Genomic DNA, 27,772 nt, shown 5'->3' with positions numbered 1-27,772 from the left:
TCTCATTCAAAGAGTTTTCTGTATTTTCATGACTATGACAATTGTAGATTCACACTGAAGGCATCAAAACTATGAATTATCACATGTGGAATTATAGACTTACCAAAAAAGTGTGAGACAACTGAGAATCTGTCTTATATTCTCGGTTCTTCAAAGAAGCCACCTTTTGCTTTGATTCCTGCTTTGCACAATCTTGGCATTCTCTTGATGAGCTTCAAGAGGTAGTCACCTGAAATGGTCTACCAACTGTCTTGAAGGAGTTCCCAGAGATGCTTAGCACTTGTTGGCCCTTTTGCCTTCACTTTGTGGTCCAGCTCACTCCAAACCATCTCGATTGGGTTCGGGTCTGGTGATTGTGGTGGCCAGGTCATCTGGCGTAGCACCCCATCACTCTCCTTCTTGGTCAAATAGCCCTTATAAAGCCTGGAGGTGTTTGGGGTCATTGTCCTGTTGAAAAATGAATGATGGTCCAACTAAATGCAAACTGGATGGAATAGCATGCCACTGCAAGATGCTGTGGTAGCCATGCTGCTCCAGTATGCCTTCAATTTTCAAAAAATCCCCAACAGTGTCACCGGCTTGGCCCCCCACACCATCACACCTCCTCCTCCATGCTTCACAGTGGGAACCAAGCATGTAGAGTCCATCCGTTCACCTTTTCTGCGTCGCACAAAGTCACAGTTATTGGAACCAAAGATCTCAAATTTGGACTCATCAGACCAAAGCACAGATTTCCACTGGTCTAATGCCCATTCCTTGTGTCTCTTCTGCTTGTTGCCTGTCCTTAGCAGTGGTTTTCTAGCAGCTATTTTACCATGAAGGCCGGCTGCTGCACAATGTCTCCTCTTAGCAGTTGTTGTAGAGATGTGTCTGCTGCTAGAACTCTGTGTGGCATTGACCTGCTCTCTGATCTGAGCTGCTGTTATCTGAGACAGATGAACTTATCCTCTGCAGCAGAGGTGACTCTTGGTCTTCCTTTCCTGGGGCGGTCCTCATGTCAGCCAGTTTCTTTGTAGCACTTGATGGTTTTTGCAACAGCAGTTGGTGACACTTTCAAAGTTTTCCCAATTTTTCCGACTGACAGACCTTCATTTCTTAAAGTAATGATGGCCACTCGTTCTTCTTGACTTAGCTGCTTTTTTCTTGCCATAAAACAAATTCTAACAGTCTATTCAGTAGGACTATCAGCTGTGTATCCACCTGACTTCTGCACAACACAACTGATGGTCCCAACCCCATTTATAAGGCAAGAAATCCCACTTATTAAACCTGACAGGGCACACCTGTGAAGTGAAAACCATTTCCAGTGAAGTGAAAACCATTTCAGGTGACTACCTCTTGAAGCTCATCAAGAGAATGCCAAGAGTGTGCAAAGCAGTAATCAAAGCAAAAGGTGGCGACTTTGAAGAACCGAGAATAGAAGACAGATTTTCAGTTGTTTCACACTTTTTTGTTAAGTATATAATTCCACATGTGATAATTCATAATTTTGATGCCTTCAGTGTGAATCTACAATTGTCATAGTCATGAAAATACAGAAAACTCTTTGAATGAGAAGGTGTGTCCAAAGTTTTGGTCCGTACTGTAGGTTATGGTCATCTGAATCCAATAGTATTGTAACCAACTTTCCATAATTATAATGAGGGAGTCAATGGGGAGCATTATAGTGTGTGGGGGGGAAACTGGGGAGCATAATATTGTTTGTGCACAATATTTGTCAAAATTTGTCAATGCACAATATTTTACTATGTAAGATGACTTCACTGACATGTGATATTTAGTCCTAAAGTGGCAGCCATTGTTGTAGTAGCCCACAGCTTTGATAAAGAAAAACATCATGTTATCTGTCTTGTGGAAAGCCTCATACCTTATCAAGCCGCAAGCAGCAATATGGACTTTTCTGCTGGAGGAGATGGCACAGGGTGGGCGAGCTGCCAATGTAGGGAGTGTTGGATGGATAACCCTTCACCCAGCTGAGGAGAGACAGTAGACAATGGCTGAAATATTGTATAAATAAGATGCATTACATAAACTAAGACAACTCAAATACACTGGTCAGAGCTTTATAGTTCCCAGTACAGAGCTCTAAATCCCCTATTAGCCATACATGATAATGTTCAGCATGGAGGTTGTAGCCACTGAGGAGAGTCCAGGATATTACTGAAGACACATTTATCATTGGGTTCAAAATAAAATGTATAACATATTCAGCAAGTAGCCCTATACTACTGCTCCTATGTACAAGAATATAACTACTATAATACTACTGCTATATACAAGAATATAACTACTATAATACTGCTCCTATGTACAAGAATATAACTACTATAATACTACCTCCTATGTACAAGAATATAACTACTATAATACTACTCCTATGTACAAGAATATAACTACTATAATACTACTGCTATATACAAGAATATAACTACTATAATACTACCTCCTATGTACAAGAATATAACTACTATAATACTACCTCCTATGTACAAGAATATAACTACTATAATACTACTCTTATGTACAAGAATATAACTACTATAATACTACTGCTATATACAAGAATATAACTACTATAATACTACTCCTATGTACAAGAATATAACTACTATAATACTGCTCCTATGTACAGGAATATAACTACTATAATACTACTCCTATGTACAAGAATATAACTACTATAATACTGCTCCTATGTACAGGAATATAACTACTATAATACTACTCCTATGTACAAGAATATAACTACTATAATACTGCTCCTATGTACAGGAATATAACTACTATAATACTACTCCTATGTACAAGAATATAACTACTATAATACTGCTCCTATGTACAAGAATATAACTACTATAATACTGCTCCTATGTACAAGAATATAACTACTATAATACTACTGCTATATACAAGAATATAACTACTATAATACTACTCCTATGTACAAGAATATAACTACTATAATACTACCTCCTATGTACAAGAATATAACTACTATAATACTACCTCCTATGTACAAGAATATAACTACTATAATACTACCTCCTATGTACAAGAATATAACTACTATAATACTACTCCTATGTACAAGAATATAACTACTATAATACTACTGCTATATACAAGAATATAACTACTATAATACTACTCCTATGTACAAGAATATAACTACTATAATACTGCTCCTATGTACAGGAATATAACTACTATAATACTACTCCTATGTACAAGAATATAACTACTATAATACTGCTCCTATGTACAGGAATATAACTACTATAATACTACTCCTATGTACAAGAATATAACTACTATAATACTGCTCCTATGTACAGGAATATAACTACTATAATACTACTCCTATGTACAAGAATATAACTACTATAATACTGCTCCTATGTACAAGAATATAACTACTATAATACTGCTCCTATGTACAAGAATATAACTACTATAATACTACTGCTATATACAAGAATATAACTACTATAATACTACTCCTATGTACAAGAATATAACTACTATAATACTACCTCCTATGTACAAGAATATAACTACTATAATACTACTCCTATGTACAAGAATATAACTACTATAATACTACTGCTATATACAAGAATATAACTACTATAATACTGCTCCTATGTACAGGAATATAACTACTATAATACTGCTCCTATGTACAAGAATATAACTACTATAATACTGCTCCTATGTACAAGAATATAACTACTATAATACTACTCCTATGTACAAGAATATAACTACTATAATACTGCTCCTATGTACAAGAATATAACTACTATAATACTACTCCTATGTACAAGAATATAACTACTATAATACTACTCCTATGTACAAGAATATAACTACTATAATACTGCTCCTATGTACAAGAATATAACTACTATAATACTGCTCCTATGTACAAGAATATAACTACTATAATACTACTCCTATGTACAAGAATATAACTACTATAATACTGCTCCTATGTACAAGAATATAACTACTATAATACTGCTCCTATGTACAAGAATATAACTACTATAATACTGCCCCTATGTACAAGAATATAACTACTATAATACTGCTCCTATGTACAAGAATATAACTACTATAATACTGCCCCTATGTACAAGAATATAACTACTATAATACTGCCCCCTATGTACAAGAATATAACTACTATAATACTGCCCCCTATGTACAAGAATATAACTACTATAATACTGCCCCTATGTACAAGAATATAACTACTATAATACTGCCCCCTATGTACAAGAATATACCTACTATAATACTACTCCTATGTACAAGAATATAACTACTATAATACTGCCCCCTATGTACAAGAATATAGTTACTATAATACCGACCTTATGTACAAGAATATAACTACTATAATACTACTCCTATGTACAAGAATATAACTACTATAATACTACCTCCTATGTACAAGGATATAACTACTATAATACTGCTGCTATGTACAAGAATATAACTACTATAATACTGCTCCTGTGTACAAGAATATAACTACTATAATACTGCTCCTATGTACAAGAATATAACTACTATAATACTACCTCCTATGTACAAGAATATAACTACTATAATACTACTCCTATGTACAAGAATATAACTACTATAATACTACTCCTATGTACAAGTATATAACTACTATAATACTACCTCCTGAGTTGATACAGTATATAACATCATCATATCACACAGTAGTCATTTGCATGGCATACTCATTATATGAGCCCAGTTCATCATCTGACTGACTGGTCTCATCCTCGGACTGGTCACTCAGGAGGTCAAAGGTTGTGTTTGTGTCACCATCAATGAGATCAGGCACGGGGTCAATGCTGTGCTTCCTTCTTTGGGTGGGGTCAGCGGGAGGGCTTAGCATATTACTGTCTGTAATCTCTGGACTTCTTGACCCTTGTAGATCAATTGCCACTGTACCTGCACAGAGAAATGTCCAAACATTGGAAACAAGCGGTGCCGCTATCTCTATATCTCCCACCCCACACCTGCACACACTTACCCATGCTGGCTATAATGCTGTGCACTGGGAGTCTGGTCAGGCCATGGTAGGCAGACTTAGGCACCCCAGATCTCTGCATGTTTTCATGTTCCTTAAAATTGAAGGCTGAGTTTTCCTCCTTGGAGATGTTGATGTAGAAACAAGTATCGGATGAAGTCATTATATGGCTGGGTCCAGGATTCAGGAGAATATTGGCCTTATCTTCCCGACAGACTCCGATCAAGCAAACACCATACCTAAAAAATATCAATAAACAGTAAGTCTATATCCCATAGAGCACATTGGCTGGCATCCCATGTCTTAAAGTTCCAAGGTCATGGTACAGTTGGTTCACAACCAAGGCAACAATCTTTCTACATGGGCTCTCTATGTTACGGCCCATTGACCAAAGACATAAAAGGTTAATAGTCAAGGTTGGGCTGTTTCTGGTAGGCCCAATCTCTAACCCTATAAATGGTCCAGCAGAAGACATCCAAATCTCAAGGGTACTGTCGTCTATTTCCTAGGGGTTGTTGAAGTTTGGTGCTCCAAAATCATTTTATCTGGTGGTCTCCAACAAGGTCCAAACAGGTAAAACTTTACTCCATTGTTACAAATTCCACTCCACAGTGAATATTGTGAAGTAACACAGTTAAGTAACCAGAGCCAAGCAGCTGATCGGTCTGGGGACCGGCTGAGGATGGTCCAATAAAGGAGTATTCCCATCTCAAAGATCCTATCTATTCTGGTAGCATATGTAAATTGAAGACTTTTCTGAAATATATTGCTTTAGAAATGCTGCTTTGTTTTCCTGCTATGTGAACTTATTCTTCCCATTGTTTACACACAGCGTTTCCATAGAGCTGGACCTGTGTGATTGGACAAGTGATGTCACTCACTGCACTCTCTGTTATCTACAGCTCTGCAATTGGCTGATAAAGCCCATGTAAATACACAGATAACACTGAGTCCGTTCTCTACAAGCATGTGCATATTATCGGATCTGCATAAGTATTGTGATACTTCATAGTGTCCTGTTCAACAAGAGGGAGGGGAGGGGAGAGAAATACAGGAAGAGAGAAGAAGAGACAGCAGGCAAACTGCGGAAACAGTTAGATGAGAAAACCCCTTTAATAGCTTAGGCCTGGACAACCCCTTTAAGAGTTCTGGGAAACAGCAGGAGGCTGCGTTCCTCTGTAAGTGACCTTCTTTACCAATTTCAGAACCAAAAATACTCATTAGAAGCGACTTTATCATTGTATGAAAATACATCGACTGCCACCTATCGGTGACTACCGTACAAGTCAATGCCCAACCCCTGAAATTCTCTATACACCTTCATAATAACAATTTTAATTGTCGTTGAATAATTCAAAAAGAAAAAAATGAAGCAACTTCGCAATTAGTCTTTATTAAATACTTCCTACCATTGTATGTCTACAGCCATTATGCAGACCTATGCATCTCCATGGTATGGTAACAGACAACAAACTATGTAGTCTGATCCTGCGAGAATTTGCCCTTTTACCTGTCCCCTACTTCCTGCTAAGATACAAAACACCAGCGGCGCAACTAACCTGGTAGCAGTGGTAGCGGCTGAGACAGGGCCCGAGACATTAGGGGGCCCGAGACAGCTGCTACAACTGTGTTTTTTTTTTTGTTTAGGCCATAACCGGCTGAAATAACTTACCGATCCTTGTTCCTGCCTACGGCCGCCTGCGCCTCTCCTTCTGCGGAGGTCACTGTGAGCAGAAATGGGTGGGGATCAGTGAGTAAGGTTGCAGGCCCCACAAACACTATTATTATACTCAGGAGTCTTTTTAAACCCCCAAGTATAGTTATTGGAGGCCCAGGGGAGGTAAGGGAACATAAAAACAGTGTTACTCACCTCTCCGAGCAGGCTTCAGGTCTACTTGAGTGACTTCCCTGATGTCACATGGCCAGGGCCTGCATCCTTGTGCGTCGTGACGCAGGCCCAGGTCACGTGACTTCCTGTACGTCATTGAAGATGGCTGACACCAGCAGGGACTGCAGCGGAGCCAGGGAGAGGTAAATAGCATGTTTTTTATGTTTGTTTCCTCCCCTGGGTCTCCGATCATTGTACTCTGGGGTCTGAAAATACCTCAGAGTATAATAATTGTACATGGGTCTCCACAATGGGGCATAATACTGTGTGCAGGGGCCACTATGGGGTATAATACTGTGTGCAGGGGCCACTATGGGGCATAATACTGTGTGCAGGGGCCACTATGGGGTATAATACTGTGTGCAAGGGCCACTATGGGGCATAATACTGTGTGCAGGGGCCACTATGGGGGATAATACTGTGTGTAGCGGCCACTATGGGGGATAATATTGTGTGCAGGGGCCACTATGGGGCATAATACTGTGTGCAGGGGCCACTATGGGGTGTAATACTGTGTGTAGGGGCCGCTATGGGGTGTAACACTGTGTGTGGGGGCCAGTATGGGGTGTAACAATGTGTGAGTAGGGGCCACTAGAGGAAATAATACTGTGTACAGGACCACAATGGAGCAATAATACTGTATGCAGGGGCCACTATGGGGCATAATAGTCTGTACAGGAATGTGGGGCGGGATCGGAGACCCATGTCAAAAGTTTGCGACGGGGCCCACCATTCCTAATTACGCCACTGCCACACACCTATGAGAAAGAAGCAGGTGTACTGTATTTCAAGGATGCTTAAAGGGAGTGAAAAGAAACCCTATACAGAAGGGAAGTGCCCTCAATAGAACGACTGGGATCAAAATAAGTTCTGTGATTTCCCTGGTACAGTTAAAGTCAGTGAAGAACGTGGACTACATGGAGACGAATTGGACTTGGGTAATGTTTGGTTTTCGCTTTGCGGCACACTGAGGATTTCTCCTACGACTCTATTCTTCTGAACATTATAAAGATCCCCGCCGGCTGGAAATCATAATTAAAACAAAAAGCGGCGGGTGAATAAGTGCACTTTATTTGCATCTTAAAATAAGCAGGAGAAGAAAATGTACCGGGTATTGTATTGTGAAATTATGAGAAGGCCCCCGTAAGGATAGCGCTCGTTTCCGGTGAGTAGGTGGCCCTGCTTTTCATACACTATTATGGCACCTGGTGTCCAACCCTCACTGAGCTTTTGTGGTTACAAAGGAACGACTGCTCGAGTCATTACATATATAAAGACCGAGTTTGTCTCACGTCACCGAAAAACTGCACATTTATATATAGAAACACAAATCTAAGAAAGTGAATGATTTCACGTCTATATAAAGGCGGCGTCTGCCCTGTTTGCTTTTAGAAGGCCCCCAGTATAAAAGGTAATTACAGGTTCTCCCACTGCAGGGACCAGCAGCAGTGAGCTATAATCTGCACAGCGGGTGTTCAGTTTATCTACAGCACTCCCGCAGGGGAAATGGAGTATTACAAGTATCATAATTCGCAAATGAGTTGCGTCCTGATAAGAAGCTTTGCGTAGCAGCTTCCACTCGGCTAAAAGTAAAGGGTGGTCCCAAATTAGGATAGGAGACCACCATTTAACCTCCATTGGTATCAATGTCTTTGTCCTGTGTACATAAAGTGTAATCTTTGCGCGGCGATTTTTTAATATACTTTGTGCCTTGATTTATGTTTGTAATAGATATCACAGAAGGTTTAGATGTGCCCCCGACCCCGAGAAAAGGACAAGAATCTCAAAAAAAAAGGAAGAAATGGAGACATTATACTCGAGTGATTGTCAGCTTAATTTACTTACATCTTGTAAATGTCTTCACGAAATTGTGATAAATTACATGGTGTTACCCCCGACCGTTCTCGCTCGTCTTTGATTAGGATCTGCCAACAGTCTCTTATGTCAAATGTAAATTTTCTGGTTTTTTTTTTTTTATATATATTTTTGTTTAAAAAGTTCAAGTCTTTATAATTTTGCTCGTTTTTTCTAAGAGTACTTTGTTGCCGTGCAATGTCAGGATACGTCGATTCAGAGGCGTAACCTGAAGATACTGGGCCTCATTGTTCTCATGTGCAACAACAGTGACGTCAAGCTATTCTTCTCCTACCTTTCGTTGTCTGCTCCGCACCGCCATTCCGTAGGAATCCCGGTTCTTGTCGGTATGAAAATGAGTTCTCTCGCAGCACTGGGGCAGGTCCCAGTGCTCAAACAGCACCGGGGGCGTCCCCAATGCTGCCAAAGAACTGTCCAGTGCCACCTCCATCTTCGTTAGCAGCGTCCTCTTCATCCTCATCTTCTGGCACAGGTTTCCGACTTCTAGGCCTTGGGCAGAGCAGACTGCGCATGCCCACAGGCCATGAGAAAATGGCCGCTTGCACAGTATTGTAAGTCTGATCACTTGGGGTCAATTGGTGATCAGGTGAAAGAGGTATCTGTAGCTTCCCCTAAGGCCTCCTTGTGAGTTGGTGGTTGTGCCCATGCTGTTATTGGGGTTGCCAAAGAGCATGTTCACTACAGCTCCATTCACATTGAGCACTCAGGGTCCCAGTAATCGGACATATATTCGCTATTTTGTCAGTAGGGGTTAAGTGTCTAAAGTAGGACAACTACATGAAATGGTCACTAACTTTTCAGACTTAGTGTTATTTAATATAGCATATGATTCTGAACTAAAATGTAATGCACTAAATTAATACATGTTGTTGCCACTAGGTGTTTCCCTCCTTCCTAATTTCCAGTTCATTCCCTGTTACTAAGGCAAGTCTGTCTTTAGTAACCAACAAGCTCAAGACGGGAACAGAGTAATTGGAGGAGGGGGGGCAGTTCTTTTTTTCACCGCTTATTCATGTTTCCACACTGCTTTCCTAGCTAGTAAATAGAACAGAGAAGACTTTGTATCTTCTCACAGTTCACAGTGAGATTTCTTCCCACAAACATGTGCATTGTCTGAGTGTTAGCTATGTTTTTCACAGCTAGCACACTGGGCCATTATATTCTAGTACCCCAATACTCACTACTATGTATTATTATACCTGGGGTTTAACTTAGGACAGGTCCTACTCCTGTTCATTTTGTGGCCCGGGCTCACTTAAGAAAGCGCTTGGATCCATGAAGGCACACATCATCTATGTGCCATTCGTGCCATTCAACCATGGGTGTGGCACATGTGCATGGTCGTATGCATGTAGCCTGATTGTAAGGAAAGGCTACCTACTTCTGATTAGCTGCTTGTGTTATTGTTAATGGGGTGTTAGTCACAAACAGTAAGCAGCTTTCCTTACTGTGCTCAGATTTCAATCTTTCTGTATCTGAGTCTTTTTAGCTGCAACATTACCTGGGTTTGCAGTTCAGTGTCCCAGGTTCTCCTATATTATGGGCACTTGGGCTTTTCTCAGTTATTTGTTTGCTATTTTACAGTTAGTCCTGGCAGAATTACATGAAAAAAACAGTAGTAGTAATAATGGATAGGGGAGGGGGCAGGCTGATCTATTTTACACACCTCCAGTCTTCAGGAGCAAAATGTGCTGCAGTCAGAATGGGACTATTAATAGCAGAAAAATTGATAGGACACTTTGTAACACAGCTTATACAGCCAGAGAAGACATCCTCCTCCAATATTACAACTTTTCACAAAAATTCAGGTACCCTTTACATACATATACCACAGGTTAACAGCATAGGCCCTAGACCTTCCAAAAAAGGACATCCCAAGATGGCACCTCACCCTCAAAAACTCACTGAACGAGCCGTGACACAAAACATACTTACTTTTTATGAGCGTGGAAGGAAGAATACGTGAAGCTCTTGCCCTCATATTCTCCAAAAAATTTGCTCTCACTTAGTCGTATGTGGTAGATCTCATTGGCAGAACATCGGCTGTAGTTTCTTTGCCACTGGTCGGGTGAGGTGGGATTATCTCTAGTGGTGAAAAGGAAAAGCTCTTACATCTCTGCTGAAGATCCATGACCTCTTCAGTCAGCCAAGAGTTGGACCCCACCAATCTGATATGAATGGCCTATCCTAAGGCCTGTATTAGTTGTAAGCTCATGGACATACATTAGTGATGCCCCCTTCAGGATGTTTGTCTTTTAAGGACACAGTGAGGCTTGTACTCAGATGAAGGGGGAGATGTCTTTAGAGCCCAATAATGGATCAGAAAATTAGTAATAAAGAAGAGCTCCAACATAGTACCTGGAGATGGCTTGCCAAGGACTTTGACGCTGCAGGAAAGAATCCGTGGTAGTTGCCCTGAAAAACAACGTAAGATAAAATTCAATTGAATGTATAGATTTACCAAGACCTTGCCCCATAGGATGACTCAAACTGGTATAAGAAGTAACCTTAAAGGCAGTCTGTCACCAGAACCCAGCATATCAACCCAGCCCAGCAGATAGATAGGTTAACCTAACCTATCTAACCCTAACCTGAATCAAACAATGTTTTCCCCTTATGAATTGCTGCCTACTAGGGTTGAGTGATTGTGTTCAGAAAAGATTGGATTCCGATTGGCGATTGAGAAAATTTCATGATCGCGATCGGAATTCCGAACACGATCTTTTTAGGTGGGATCGAGATCGGTGATTATTTCCCACAATGCTTTGCTACTGGCCAAGCATTGTGGGAAAAGCTAACAATGTTAGCCTTCACACTGAGTATACGCTCTGCTCATTCTCAGCGGAGTGTATACTCAGTGTGAAGGCACAGCTGTGGTTCCATAGGAATGAATGGAAGCAGCCGGCACACATCCTTAACCCCCTGCGCGCCGGCTGCGTCCATTCATTCTAATGGGAGACTAGCTAACATCTCTAGTAGCTACTTACCTGCAGAGATGGTGGGCCGGTGCCCGATGTTCTCGTTCTTCTTCGCCTCGCTGCCCACGCCTCCCAGGTTAGTGTTTAAAGAGCTAGGAAGAAGGCAGGGCTTATGGCTTAGGAGGGTGTGGGCGGGTACAGGGCGGGGAGACGTGACGTCTCCCCTCCCAATACCCGCTCACACTCTCCTAACCTGGGAGGCAGGAGGCAGCGAGGCAAAGAAGAACGAGAACACCGGGCACCGGAGCAGCCATCTCTGCAGGTAAGTGGACATCAGTGGGGACTAAATAGCCAGAGGATTAAAAAAAATCACTACACAGCATGGATTCTAACAACTAAAGCGTTCAATTGTTAGATTCCATGCTGTGTAGTGAATAAGATTGTTTTTAAAATCCGATCTCCGATTAGTAAAAAAAAATCCCATTGACTTGCATTGGGGTCGGAATTGGGATCGAGATCGAGTTTGAATGAGAAATGATTGGAAATCGGATTTCAAAATTGATCCTGAAAAGTCAAGATCGGCTCAACCCTACTGCCTACCTTGCTGAGACATCCCTGTTTTTGTAAATATGCAAATTATCTTTTTGAAGCAACAAGGACACCACAATGAGGACACCTTATTGCTCCAATTAGCTCATTTGCATATTCACAAAAACAACATATATCGGTGCCTCCATTGCTGAGATATCAAGGGGAAAACACCATTTGATTCAGGTGATCCCAAACTATCTATCTATCTATCTATCTATCTATCTATTTATCTATCTCCTATCTATCTATCTGTCTATCTATTTATCTATCTCCTATCTATCTATCTATCGATGTGGTTAATATCCTGGTTCTGGTGACAGACTCCCTTTAATCCAACCCCTGGCCACATAGTTTGTAATATAACTTGTCAGGATTCAAGCAAGAGCTCTCAAATCTGTCTTTAAGGAACCCAACAGTTCCAATGCATGTGTTAAAAACAATAAGATCTTGTGGCCGGCTTTAGCCTTGTTTGGTCTCCTTTGCAGGCATTACACGGGGGAGGTTTCTGCTGCAGCAAGCTTCCTCTTCAGCAGAAACCAAGTAACATAAGACTCACCACCAAGAATGAATAGAAGGGGAGAGAGAAGGCCGATGTTTACTTTACTTACTGCCCCCTAGAGGTATGGATCAGTAATGTGATGAGGGTGGAGGTTGCTGGGCAAACACAGTTGAGCGCCAACATGGCATACTTAAATTCTTCTTCACAGACCACATGATCTGTTGAGACAAAATATCAAGAACCAAACATAAGTTGATCACAGGGTGTTACTACTCAGAATCACGGTGATCGCCTGCACTATATTGAGGAATCCTGCAGCAAGTTATCAGGTTCCCTGCAGTGCCATCACAGGAGAAAATAAGAATTACACTGATCAAAATTATGTATGCATTATACAAGAATAAAGGGAGTTGAATGGAATATCACAACTTCTGGCTCAGCGATTCCCAACCAGTGGGCTAAGGAGACCACCCAGGGGGCTGCGACAATCCGTTGGGAAAATGGCCGTATGTCTCCTTTTAACTACATTGGCATCCTTGTCGGCATCCTTGTCTGGGGTCCAATGAGGGGACATTATTACTTGTCTGGGGGTCACTGGGAGACATTATGGCTCGTCGGGGGTCACTGGAGAACATTATTATTTGATTGGGGGCCACTGAGGGGACGTTATTATTTGTCTGGGGGTCACTGGGGGACATTATTACTTGTCTGGGGGTCACTGGGGGGCCATTATTACTTGCCTGGGGATTACTGGGGGACATTATTACTTGTCTGGGGGCCACTGAGGGGACATTTTACCTATGTGGAGGACAATATTACTTGTCTTGGGTCACTGGGGGACATTATTATTTGATTGGGGGCCACTGAAGGAACGTTATTATTTGTCTGGTGGTCACTGGGGGGACATTATTACTTGTCTGGGGGTTACTGGGGGACATTATTACCTATGTGGAGGACATTATTACTTGTCTGGGGTCACTGGGGGGACATTATTACTTGTCTGGGGGTTACTGGGGGAACATTATTACCTATGTGGAGGACATTATTACTTGTCTGGGGGTCACTGGCGGGACATTATTACTTGACTGGGGGCCAATGAGGGGACATTATTGCTAGTCTGGGGGTCACTGGAGGACATTATTATTAGTTGTCTGGGGGCCTGTGGGGAGCATTATTAGATTCTGAGGGGTCACTGGGGAGCCTTATTAGTTGTCTGGGGGGCAGTGGGGAGCATTATTAGGTTCTGGGGGGGTCACTGGGGAGCATTATTATGTGTCTGGGGGCTACTAGGGAGCATGTACTGCATAGTGGGCCACAATACTATGTGGGTCCACTAGGGAAGCTTGGTGATAGTAAAAGGTGAATTTTTGTATGCACTGGGAGGACAGTATAGGATGGTGAAGCTTTGAGGGCGCATTCACATGGTGCAGTTCAAAAACTGTGCCAACAATAAGAAAAAAAAACAAACATCAAAACTGTAATTTTTGTCTTTTAGTAAAAAAATATTTGGTAAGGGCGCCCCAAGAAAAATGTCTCTGAGTCTGAGGAGGTTGGGAATCTCTGTTCTGGCTGTTGTTTATCTAGATGAAGAGCTTTTTTAATAACCTTATATTTCCAGTGGAATTAAAGCCTAATATTCAGTGTGACAGATAATGTGCGTATTCCGTATTATCTAATAAACAATATCTCCTATTGTTGCTCATAAAATCATTGAGTGACTACAGCCGAGCCGCGATAATAAAAATCTTCAAATGATCCATTACCTGCAAATTTGATATGAAACTTGTTTTCCGGCTTCAATATCTGGACATAAAGAGGACAATTAGGAGCAAAATCTTTTACAGCCCAGGCCCGGAGAATGGTCTGGTGATCCTAGTGAGCAGAAGAGAACATTACATCCTGTTACTATTACAAATTAACCTCTCCCCAGATCCTAATGAAGAACCATCTATTATTACTAATGATACATTATTATAGTAAAAATACTTGCCCTTACCATCGTGTCTCAGAAAATAGCACAGATCTCATATTCTATCTAATTGTGGAGGTATTTTACCCTAAACTCATTATCGCCCCCTGCTGAGTAATGCACTTTAAATGCAATTACTTTCAGTACTTCACTGATTCTTCAAACTAATTCCAATGGAATAAAAATTGTATCATCAAAAACTATGTAATGCTGCTCCATATGGATAAGAATATAACTACTATAATACTGCCCCCTGTGTACATGAGTATAACTACTATAATACTGCTCCTATGTACAAGAATATAACTACTATAATACTGCTCCTATGTACAAGAATATAACTACTATAATACTGCTCCTATGTACAAGAATATAACTACTATAATACTACCTCCTATGTACAAGAATATAACTACTATAATACTACCTCCTATGTACAAGAGTATAACTACTATAATACTGCTCCTATGTACAAGAATATAACTACTATAATACTACCTCCTATGTACAAGAATATAACTACTATAATACTGCCTCCTATGTACAAGAATATAACTACTATAATACTGCTCCTATGTACAAGAATATAACTACTATAATACTGCTCCTATGTACAAGAATATAACTACTATAATACTACTCCTATGTACAAGAATATAACCACTATAATACTGCTCCTATGTACAAGAATATAACTACTATAATACTACATCCTATGTACAAGAATATAACTACTATAATACTACTCCTATGTACAAGAATATAACTACTATAATACTGCCCCTATGTACAAGAATATAACTACTATAATACTGCCCCTATGTACAAGAATATAACTACTATAATACTGCCCCCTATGTACAAGAATATAACTACTATAATACTGCCCCCTATGTACAAGAATATAATTACTATAATACTACTCCTATGTACGAGAATATAACTACTATAATACTGCTCCTGTGTACAAGAATATAACTACTATAATACTACTCCTATGTACAAGAATATAACTACTATAATACTGCCCCTATGTACAAGAATATAACTACTATAATACTGCCCCTATACACAAGAATATAACTACTATAATACTGCTCCTATGTACAAGAATACAACTACTATACTACTCCTATGTACAAGAATATAACTACTATAATACTGCTCCTGTGTACAAGAATATAACTACTATAATACTGCTCCTGTGTACAAGAATATAACTACTATAATACTGCCCCCTATGTACAAGAATATAACTACTATAATACTGCCCCCTATGTACAATAATATAACTACTATAATACTGCTCCTATGTACAAGAATATAACTACTATAATACTGCTCCTATGTACAAGAATATAACTACTATAATACTACCTCCTATGTACAAGAATATAACTACTATAATACTGCCCCCTATGTACAAGAATATAACTACTATAATACTGCCCCCTATGTACAAGAATATAACTACTATAATACTACCTCCTATGTAAAAGAATATAACTTCTATAATACTACTCCTATGTATAAGAATATAATTACTATAACACTACTCCTATGTACAAGAATATAACTACTATAATACTGCTCCTGTGTACAAGAATATAACTACTGTAATACTGCCCCTATGTACAAGAATTTAACTACTATAATACTGCTCCTGTGTACAAGAATATAACTACTATAATACTGCTCCTATGTGCAAGAATATAACTACTATAATACTGCTCCTGTGTACAAGAATATAACTACTATAATACTGCCCCTATGTACAAGAATATAACTACTATAATACTACCTCCTATGTACAAGAATATAACTACTATAATACTACTCCTATGTACAAGAATATAATTACTATAATACTACTCCTATGTACAAGAATATAACTACTATAATACTACCTCCTATGTACAAGAATATAACTACTATAATACTACTCCTATGTACAAGAATATAATTACTATAATACTACTCCTATGTACAAGAATATAACTACTATAATACTGCCCCTATGTACAAGAATATAACTACTATAATACTGCTCCTATGTACAAGAATATAACTACTATACTACTGCTCCTATGTACAAGAATATAACTACAATAATACTGCTCCTATGTACAAGAATATAACTACTATAATACTACTCCTATGTACAAGAATATAACTACTATAATACGGCTCCTGTGTACAAGAATATAACTACTATAATACTGCCCCTATGTACAAGAATATAACTACTATAATACTACCTCCTATCTACAAGAATATAACTACTATAATACTGCTCCTGTGTACAAGATTATAACTACTATAATACTGCCCCTTGTGTACAAGAATATAACTACTATAATACTGCTCCTGTGTACAAGAATATAACTACTATAATACTGCTTCCTATGTACAAGAATATAACTACTATAATACTACTCCTATGTACAAGAATATAACTACTATAATACTGCTCCTGTGTACAAGAATATAACTACTATAATACTGCTCCTGTGTACAAGAATATAACTACTATAATACTGCTCCTATGTACAAGAATATAACTACTATAATACTACTCCTATGTACAAGAATATAACCTGCTATAATACTACCTCCTATGTACAAGAATATAACTACTATAATACTACCTCCTATGTACAAGAATATAACTACTATAATACTACCTCCTATGTACAAGAATATAACTACTATAATACTGCTCCTGTGTACAAGAATATAACTACTATAATACTACTCCTATGTACAAGAATATAACTACTATAATACTACCTCCTATGTACAAGAATATAACTACTATAATACTACTCCTATGTACAAGAATATAATTACTATAATACTACTCCTATGTACAAGAATATAACTACTATAATACTGCCCCTATGTACAAGAATATAACTACTATAATACTGCTCCTATGTACAAGAATATAACTACTATACTACTGCTCCTATGTACAAGAATATAACTACAATAATACTGCTCCTATGTACAAGAATATAACTACTATAATACTACTCCTATGTACAAGAATATAACTACTATAATACTGCTCCTGTGTACAAGAATATAACTACTATAATACTGCCCCATGTACAAGAATATAACTACTATAATACTACCTCCTATCTACAAGAATATAACTACTATAATACTGCTCCTGTGTACAAGAATATAACTACTATAATACTGCCCCTATGTACAAGAATTTAACTACTATAATACTGCTCCTGTGTACAAGAATATAACTACTATAATACTGCTCCTATGTACAAGAATATAACTACTATAATACTGCTCCTGTGTACAAGAATATAACTACTATAATACTGCCCCTATGTACAAGAATATAACTACTATAATACTACCTCCTATGTACAAGAATATAACTACTATAATACTACTCCTATGTACAAGAATATAATTACTATAATACTACTCCTATGTACAAGAATATAACTACTATAATACTACCTCCTATGTACAAGAATATAACTACTATAATACTACTCCTATGTACAAGAATATAATTACTATAATACTACTCCTATGTACAAGAATATAACTACTATAATACTGCCCCTATGTACAAGAATATAACTACTATAATACTGCTCCTACGTACAAGAATATAACTACTATACTACTGCTCCTATGTACAAGAATATAACTACAATAATACTGCTCCTATGTACAAGAATATAACTACTATAATACTACTCCTATGTACAAGAATATAACTACTATAATACTGCTCCTGTGTACAAGAATATAACTACTATAATACTGCCCCTATGTACAAGAATATAACTACTATAATACTGCTCCTGTGTACAAGAATATAACTACTATAATACTGCCCCTTGTGTACAAGAATATAACTACTATAATACTGCTCCTGTGTACAAGAATATAACTACTATAATACTGCTTCCTATGTACAAGAATATAACTACTATAATACTACTCCTATGTACAAGAATATAACTACTATAATACTGCTCCTGTGTACAAGAATATAACTACTATAATACTGCTCCTGTGTACAAGAATATAACTACTATAATACTGCTCCTATGTACAAGAATATAACTACTATAATACTACTCCTATGTACAAGAATATAACTACTATAATACTACCTCCTATGTACAAGAATATAACTACTATAATACTACTCCTATGTACAAGAATATAACTACTATAATACTACCTCCTATGTAAAAGAATATAACTTCTATAATACTACTCCTATGTATAAGAATATAATTACTATAACACTACTCCTATGTACAAGAATATAACTACTATAATACTGCTCCTGTGTACAAGAATATAACTACTATAATACTGCCCCTATGTACAAGAATTTAACTACTATAATACTGCTCCTGTGTACAAGAATATAACTACTATAATACTGCTCCTATGTGCAAGAATATAACTACTATAATACTGCTCCTGTGTACAAGAATATAACTACTATAATACTGCCCCTATGTACAAGAATATAACTACTATAATACTACCTCCTATGTACAAGAATATAACTACTATAATACTACTCCTATGTACAAGAATATAATTACTATAATACTACTCCTATGTACAAGAATATAACTACTATAATACTGCCCCTATGTACAAGAATATAACTACTATAATACTGCTCCTATGTACAAGAATATAACTACTATACTACTGCTCCTATGTACAAGAATATAACTACAATAATACTGCTCCTATGTACAAGAATATAACTACCATAATACTACTCCTATGTACAAGAATATAACTACTATAATACTGCTCCTGTGTACAAGAATATAACTACTATAATACTGCCCCTATGTACAAGAATATAACTACTATAATACTACCTCCTATCTACAAGAATATAACTACTATAATACTGCTCCTGTGTACAAGATTATAACTACTATAATACTGCCCCTTGTGTACAAGAATATAACTACTATAATACTGCTCCTATGTACAAGAATATAACTACTATAATACTGCTTCCTATGTACAAGAATATAACTACTATAATACTGCTCCTGTGTACAAGAATATAACTACTATAATACTGCTCCTGTGTACAAGAATATAACTACTATAATACTGCTCCTGTGTACAAGAATATAACTACTATAATACTGCTCCTATGTACAAGAATATAACTACTATAATACTACTCCTATGTACAAGAATATAACCTGCTATAATACTACCTCCTATGTACAAGAATATAACTACTATAATACTACCTCCTATGTACAAGAATATAACTACTATAATACTACCTCCTATGTACAAGAATATAACTACTATAATACTGCTCCTGTGTACAAGAATATAACTACTATAATACTACTCCTATGTACAAGAATATAACTACTATAATACTACCTCCTATGTACAAGAATATAACTACTATAATACTACTCCTATGTACAAGAATATAATTACTATAATACTACTCCTATGTACAAGAATATAACTACTATAATACTGCCCCTATGTACAAGAATATAACTACTATAATACTGCTCCTATGTACAAGAATATAACTACTATACTACTGCTCCTATGTACAAGAATATAACTACAATAATACTGCTCCTATGTACAAGAATATAACTACTATAATACTACTCCTATGTACAAGAATATAACTACTATAATACTGCTCCTGTGTACAAGAATATAACTACTATAATACTGCCCCATGTACAAGAATATAACTACTATAATACTACCTCCTATCTACAAGAATATAACTACTATAATACTGCTCCTGTGTACAAGAATATAACTACTATAATACTGCCCCTATGTACAAGAATTTAACTACTATAATACTGCTCCTGTGTACAAGAATATAACTACTATAATACTGCTCCTATGTACAAGAATATAACTACTATAATACTGCTCCTGTGTACAAGAATATAACTACTATAATACTGCCCCTATGTACAAGAATATAACTACTATAATACTACCTCCTATGTACAAGAATATAACTACTATAATACTACTCCTATGTACAAGAATATAACTACTATAATACTACTCCTATGTACAAGAATATAACTACTATAATACTGCTCCTGTGTACAAGAATATAACTACTATAATACTGCCCCATGTACAAGAATATAACTACTATAATACTACCTCCTATCTACAAGAATATAACTACTATAATACTGCTCCTGTGTACAAGAATATAACTACTATAATACTGCCCCTTGTGTACAAGAATATAACTACTATAATACTGCTCCTGTGTACAAGAATATAACTACTATAATACTGCTTCCTATGTACAAGAATATAACTACTATAATACTACTCCTATGTACAAGAATATAACTACTATAATACTGCTCCTATGTACAAGAATATAACTACTATAATACTACTCCTATGTACAAGAATATAACTACTATAATACTACCTCCTATGTACAAGAATATAACTACTATAATACTACCTCCTATGTACAAGAATATAACTACTATAATACTACTCCTATGTACAAGAATATAACTACTATAATACTGCTCCTGTGTACAAGAATATAACTACTATAATACTGCCCCTATGTACAAGAATATAACTACTATAATACTGCTCCTGTGTACAAGAATATAACTACTATAATACTGCTCCTGTGTACAAGAATATAACTACTATAATACTGCTTCCTATGTACAAGAATATAACTACTATAATACTACTCCTATGTACAAGAATATAACTACTATAATACTGCTCCTGTGTACAAGAATATAACTACTATAATACTGCTCCTGTGTACAAGAATATAACTACTATAATACTGCTCCTATGTACAAGAATATAACTACTATAATACTACTCCTATGTACAAGAATATAACTACTATAATACTACCTCCTATGTACAAGAATATAACTACTATAATACTACCTCCTATGTACAAGAATATAACTACTATAATACTGCTCCTATGTACAAGAATATAACTACTATAATACTGCTCCTGTGTACAAGAATATAACTACTATAATACTACCTCCTATGTACAAGAATATAACTACTATAATACTACTCCTATGTACAAGAATATAATTACTATAATACTACTCCTATGTACAAGAATATAACTACTATAATACTGCCCCTATGTACAAGAATATAACTACTATAATACTGCTCCTATGTACAAGAATATAACTACTATACTACTGCTCCTATGTACAAGAATATAACTACAATAATACTGCTCCTATGTACAAGAATATAACTACTATAATACTACTCCTATGTACAAGAATATAACTACTATAATACTGCTCCTGTGTACAAGAATATAACTACTATAATACTGCCCCATGTACAAGAATATAACTACTATAATACTACCTCCTATCTACAAGAATATAACTACTATAATACTGCTACTGTGTACAAGAATATAACTACTATAATACTGCCCCTTGTGTACAAGAATATAACTACTATAATACTGCTCCTGTGTACAAGAATATAACTACTATAATACTACCTCCTATGTACAAGAATATAACTACTATAATACTACTCCTATGTACAAGAATATAACTACTATAATACTGCTCCTATGTACAAGAATATAACTACTATAATACTACTCCTATGTACAAGAATATAACTACTATAATACTACCTCCTATGTACAAGAATATAACTACTATAATACTACTCCTATGTACAAGAATATAACTACTATAATACTGCTCCTATGTACAAGAATATAACTATTATAATACTACTCCTATGTACAAGAATATAACTACTATAATACTGCTCCTATGTACAAGAATATAACTACTATAATACTGCTCCTATGTACAAGAATATAACTACTATAATACTCCTCCTATGTACAAGAATATAACTACTATAATACTGCTCCTATGCACAAGAATATAACTACTATAATATTGCTCCTATGTACAAGAATATAACTACTATAATACTCCTCCTATGTACAAGAATATAACTACTATAATACTACCTCCTATCTACAAGAATATAACTACTATAATACTGCTCCTGTGTACAAGAATATAACTACTATAATACTGCCCCATGTACAAGAATATAACTACTATAATACTACCTCCTATCTACAAGAATATAACTACTATAATACTGCTCCTGTGTACAAGAATATAACTACTATAATACTGCTCCTGTGTACAAGAATATAACTACTATAATACTGCTCCTATGTACAAGAATATAACTACTATAGTACTGCTCCTATGTACAAGAATATAACTACTATAATACTACCTCCTATGTACAAGAATATAACTACTATAATACTGCTCCTATGTACAAGAATATAACTACTATAATACTGCTCCTATGTACAAGAATATAACTACTATAATACTGCTCCTGTGTACAAGAATATAACTACTATAATACTACCTCCTATGTACAAGAATATAACTACTATAATACTGCTCCTGTGTACAAGAATATAACTACTATAATACTGCCCCTATGTACAAGAATATAACTACTATAATACTACCTCCTATGTACAAGAATATAACTACTATAATACTACTCCTATGTACAAGAATATAACTACTATAATACTGCTCCTATGTACAAGAATATAACTATTATAATACTACTCCTATGTACAAGAATATAACTACTATAATACTGCTCCTATGTACAAGAATATAACTACTATAATACTGCTCCTATGTACAAGAATATAACTACTATAATACTCCTCCTATGTACAAGAATATAACTACTATAATACTGCTCCTATGCACAAGAATATAACTACTATAATACTGCTCCTATGTACAAGAATATAACTACTATAATACTCCTCCTATGTACAAGAATATAACTACTATAATACTGCCCCATGTACAAGAATATAACTACTATAATACTCCTCCTATGTACAAGAATATAACTACTATAATACTACCTCCTATGTACAAGAATATAACTACTATAATACTGCCCCATATGTACAAAAATATAATTACTATACTACCTTCTATGTACAAAAAACTAACTACTATAATACTGCTCCCTATGTATAAAAAATATAACTATTCTACTACTGCCCCCTGTGGACAATAATATCAGTGCACCAAAATTCAGTGCAATTATATGCATGCTCCTTATTAGACCCTTTATTTCCTTATAATAGGCACATTACAACTTCCCCGCTCGCAGCGTCTTCTGTGTCACTGGGATGAGTAATAGCGCTATACCCCTATATTATCCACATAGCAGTAATCATCCCCTCCACCCCAGACCCCTTCAGACGTACAGCTGCAATGCGGTCGGTTTCAAAGCGATTGCTGAGAATGAAGCAGGCTTCTGCGTCATCAATTCTATAGAAGTCCGACAGGTAGAGAAAGTAATGGCGGAGACAATAAGAGGAGAAGATGTTAGTAAATTGCTTCTAGGTCACATTGGTTATAAGTACTCAGATCTAGTAAAAAGAGATGGAAAATGGTTAGTCTCTTATCATTACCAGAATGATGAGTCCTGACAAGGGGGGACAGGACTGTACTCAGCCTATACACACTCGCTGACAAAAATAATACCGTACTCAGATACAAATGTCAGATTGCTGTAAAACTGAACATACAGGTCTGTCTTAGGCAGATATGTAACTAGTAACAGGTGTGGTCTGAATAGATCTTGCTACAGGAGGGCATATAGGTCTTCCTCAGTTGCCCTATACCTCCATGTCCTGCTGTATCTCATCTTGTATCCAGGCTAGAGGTGCCCAACAGGGTCCTCGAGCCTCCACCCAACTGTCCAGTTTTCCCCAATAACTTTCTCCTTTGTCATCACTTCCATAGATCATCATGACATCACACTGAGGAAACTTCAGTCCAGGACAACGAGTTCTCGTTGCGGGAGTTTTTTTGTCAATGAGTTCCCTTACATATTCCCTGAATAGGTACAGAGATCACTGCTACCTATAGTCACCAGTAGGAGGAGCCTCTAGGGCTTACTGCAATTTATACATTGAACTTAAAGGGAGTCTACCGGGTCCAAACTGCCCCCTAAACCAATAATTGTGCAGTGTAGGGGCCTTTAATTGGGCCAAAAACATGTCAGATCACAAACAGATTAAGCAATGCAGATGTAATAAGCAAATCAGCCTGCAAGTACAGCGGGGCGGAGCCTGATTTACCTAAGGACAGCCCCTGAGCTCCCTCTAATAGTAACTATAAGCTATTTATCATTTCATTTGATTTCTATGGAGAGGATGTGGAGCTCTAAAGAAGACAAACGGAAAAATGATCTTCACTTATAATTTTTTTCAATGACTTTTAATTTTTTTAATTAAATTAAATATAAAAAAAACATAAATAAATAAAAAATTATATTAAAAAATCAAAATAAATTAGCAGAAAAATTATCCCTATCTTTCAGTGTTCTTGCTATGAGAAATGTGAGCGCCTCCTGCTGGGTATGGAATATTAATTTCCAGAAGTGTTAATGAGGTAACATTGCCAGACGCTTAGGAGTCCTAACAAGGGGGCGACGTGTTCCTTACAGGGGTTTGCTAGCGCAACGTACTTGGCTCTCATGAGATCCTGATCCTTCAGCGCCGAGCCCTGCAGGTAGATGACTCGTTGCGACCACAGGGGGATTTGTAAAACTCTTCTCACCGGCAGATCCATTTCAGTGGGACACAAGAGGACGACATAATGATCCTGTGCAGAGAGAACATTGTGCTATGGAGGATTCATGGATAATCCAGATTATCAGTTACCAACATTCAGAAAGATCCGTCTTAGTATCTGAGTCGTCCAAATGGAATTTTAAAGAGGGTTTCCAGAATTTTAATATTCATGGCGTAAAGAGGAACTGTCACCATGAACAGCGCCCCTCCTGTCCACAGGTTGTTTGTAGTATTGCAGCTCAGCTTCATTCACTTCAGTTGTGTTAAGCTGCAATACCAGATACAACCAATGAACAGGTGTGGCACTGCGCCCATGTCTTAAACCCACAGCAACAACGTAAAGCACCTTCAGGGCCCCTGAGTGGGCAGCAATGCTTCATAACTTATTTAGGCACAATGGACTGTCCCATGTTTCTAAGCTGCAGTACCAGGCACAGCCACAACCATTGGTATGGTGCTATGACTGTGTAAACAGAGAAGGGGCTGTGATGTTCCAAGGGGTGTGCTAGGTGATAATTGGTAGAAGAGGGTTCTATGGTCAGGATAGGCTAAAGGTTTGCCAAAACTGGTCATCAGACCCCTCCTTAGGTCATCAATATAGGATGGCAGCGGCCACCCCTAGCTGATCAGTTGCTTAAAGGGGCCATGATGCTTAGTAAGTAAATGGGACTGAGCTGCAGAAAGACCATGCCAATGGTGGGCCTGACATGACTCAGCCATGGGACTAATTGGTGGGTCGTCAGAAATCAGACCCCACCCAACTGCTATGATGATCACCAAGGATAGACATCAGTATCAAGTCTTGGGAGGATTTGTGTTGGGTCCTAGTAAACTTTGGACCATTGGGTCTTAGATCCAGTCACCCGGTGGATTTGTAGTCCCGCCCTCGCCCTGGCCACAAGATTCCTCATTCCTCACCTGGAGTCGGGGGTGTGCGTAGAATTCATTAAGGAAATCCATGAGCAGATCTATTTTTAGGGAGCTGACACACAACACCACATGTTTCTCCGTCTGTGCGCGGTATCGGCTGTAATTGCCTCCAGTCTTCTGTCTTTCCATCCAGAGGAACACAAGCTGCTCAAACTAAAACACATCAACAGCCATACACAGGACATCAGTGTCAATGGCCAAATGTCATTACGCTTCACTGCCACGAGCTGCATGCTGGTTGTAAACAGGAGACCATATTGCTTCACTGCCCAGACTGAACTTACAGTGTTTGTCTACAGTACCTGTGAAATAGAAGGATTTACCCCCTCCCAGCCCTCTCTCCTGGGGTGGAAACAACTCTGCAAAATCACAGAAAAGCCCATATACTCTGAGACTGGAAAAGGGAATGACAACGGCCTATATCTGCCTAGAACAGGCTACCATAATTATGAGGAAGGCCCTCGGTGGGTCCTAGAGTTGCACTAGGTAGGTACTAGAAGGGTACTAGAGGTGCACTAGGAAGGTACTAGAAGGGTGCTAGAGGTGCACTAGGAAAGTATTAGAAGGGTGCTAGAGGTGCACTAGGAAGGCCCTAGGAGTGTCCTAGAGGTGAACAAGGAAAGTCATAGGAGGGTGCTAGAGGTGCACTAGGAAGGTACTAGAAAGGTACTAGAGGTGCACTAGGAAGGTACTAGAAGGGTGCTAGTGGTGCAGTAGGAGGGCACTAGGAGGGTGCTAGAGGTGCACTAGGAAGGCCCTAGGAGGGTGCTAGAGGTGCACTAACAACGCCCTAGGAGGGTGCTAGAAGTGCACTAGGAAGGCTCTAGAAGGGTGCTAGAGGTGCACTAGGAAGGTACTAGAAGTGAAGCAAGAAGTAAGTAAAGTGAAGTAAAGTACAAGGGCAAGGCTCCAGGATGACAGTAGGGATGCACTAGGAGGGCACTAGACGTGCACTAGAAAGGCAGAAGGAACGCACTAGGAGCGTACTAGAGGTGCAAAATAAAAGCACTAGAATAGACAATAGAAGTTAAGCAAGAGGCACTAGGAGGACACTAGGACGGCATGAGAAGTACACTAGGAAGGCACTAGGAGGGCACTATGAAAACACTAGAAGTGCACAAGTAGGGTGCTAAAAGTGCAGTAGTAAGGCGCTAGAAGTGCACTAAGAAGGCACCTGGATGATACAAGTACACTAGGACAGCACTGGGAGGGCGCTATAAGTGCACTAAGAAGAAGGCACCACAAGAGCACTATAAAAACCAGGAAGGCACTAGGAGGGCACAAGTGAGGAAGCCAACAAAGAGAACT

At 37.9% G+C, this 27,772-nt stretch overlaps 1 protein-coding gene across 4 annotated transcripts in view; it reads right to left on the bottom strand.

Annotated features, from left to right (window-relative positions):
- LOC142202474 (potassium channel subfamily T member 2-like) overlaps positions 1-27,772 on the bottom strand; it is a 132,841-nt gene that overhangs the window by 21,305 nt on the left and 83,764 nt on the right. For all 4 annotated transcript variants that reach the window (XR_012716085.1, XM_075272604.1, XM_075272603.1 and 1 more), the window contains 10 exons: positions 26,453-26,617; positions 25,429-25,565; positions 24,161-24,224; positions 14,588-14,696; positions 12,934-13,042; positions 11,175-11,231; positions 10,752-10,901; positions 5,057-5,292; positions 4,758-4,974; positions 1,868-1,973 (listed from right to left, as the gene is read on the bottom strand). Coding sequence is in view for 3 of the 4 variants with exons in the window: in XM_075272604.1 (XP_075128705.1) it covers positions 1,868-1,973; positions 4,758-4,974; positions 5,057-5,292; positions 10,752-10,901; positions 11,175-11,231; positions 12,934-13,042; positions 14,588-14,696; positions 24,161-24,224; positions 25,429-25,565; positions 26,453-26,617 (1,350 nt within the window). In the remaining variant the exon portion in view is untranslated. The remainder of the gene's footprint in view (positions 1-1,867; positions 1,974-4,757; positions 4,975-5,056; positions 5,293-10,751; positions 10,902-11,174; positions 11,232-12,933; positions 13,043-14,587; positions 14,697-24,160; positions 24,225-25,428; positions 25,566-26,452; positions 26,618-27,772) is intronic.

Source organism: Leptodactylus fuscus, chromosome 5, assembly GCF_031893055.1.
Source record: "Leptodactylus fuscus isolate aLepFus1 chromosome 5, aLepFus1.hap2, whole genome shotgun sequence".
Taxonomy (NCBI): domain Eukaryota; kingdom Metazoa; phylum Chordata; class Amphibia; order Anura; family Leptodactylidae; genus Leptodactylus; species Leptodactylus fuscus.
This window is presented reverse-complemented; position numbering and strand designations above follow the sequence as displayed.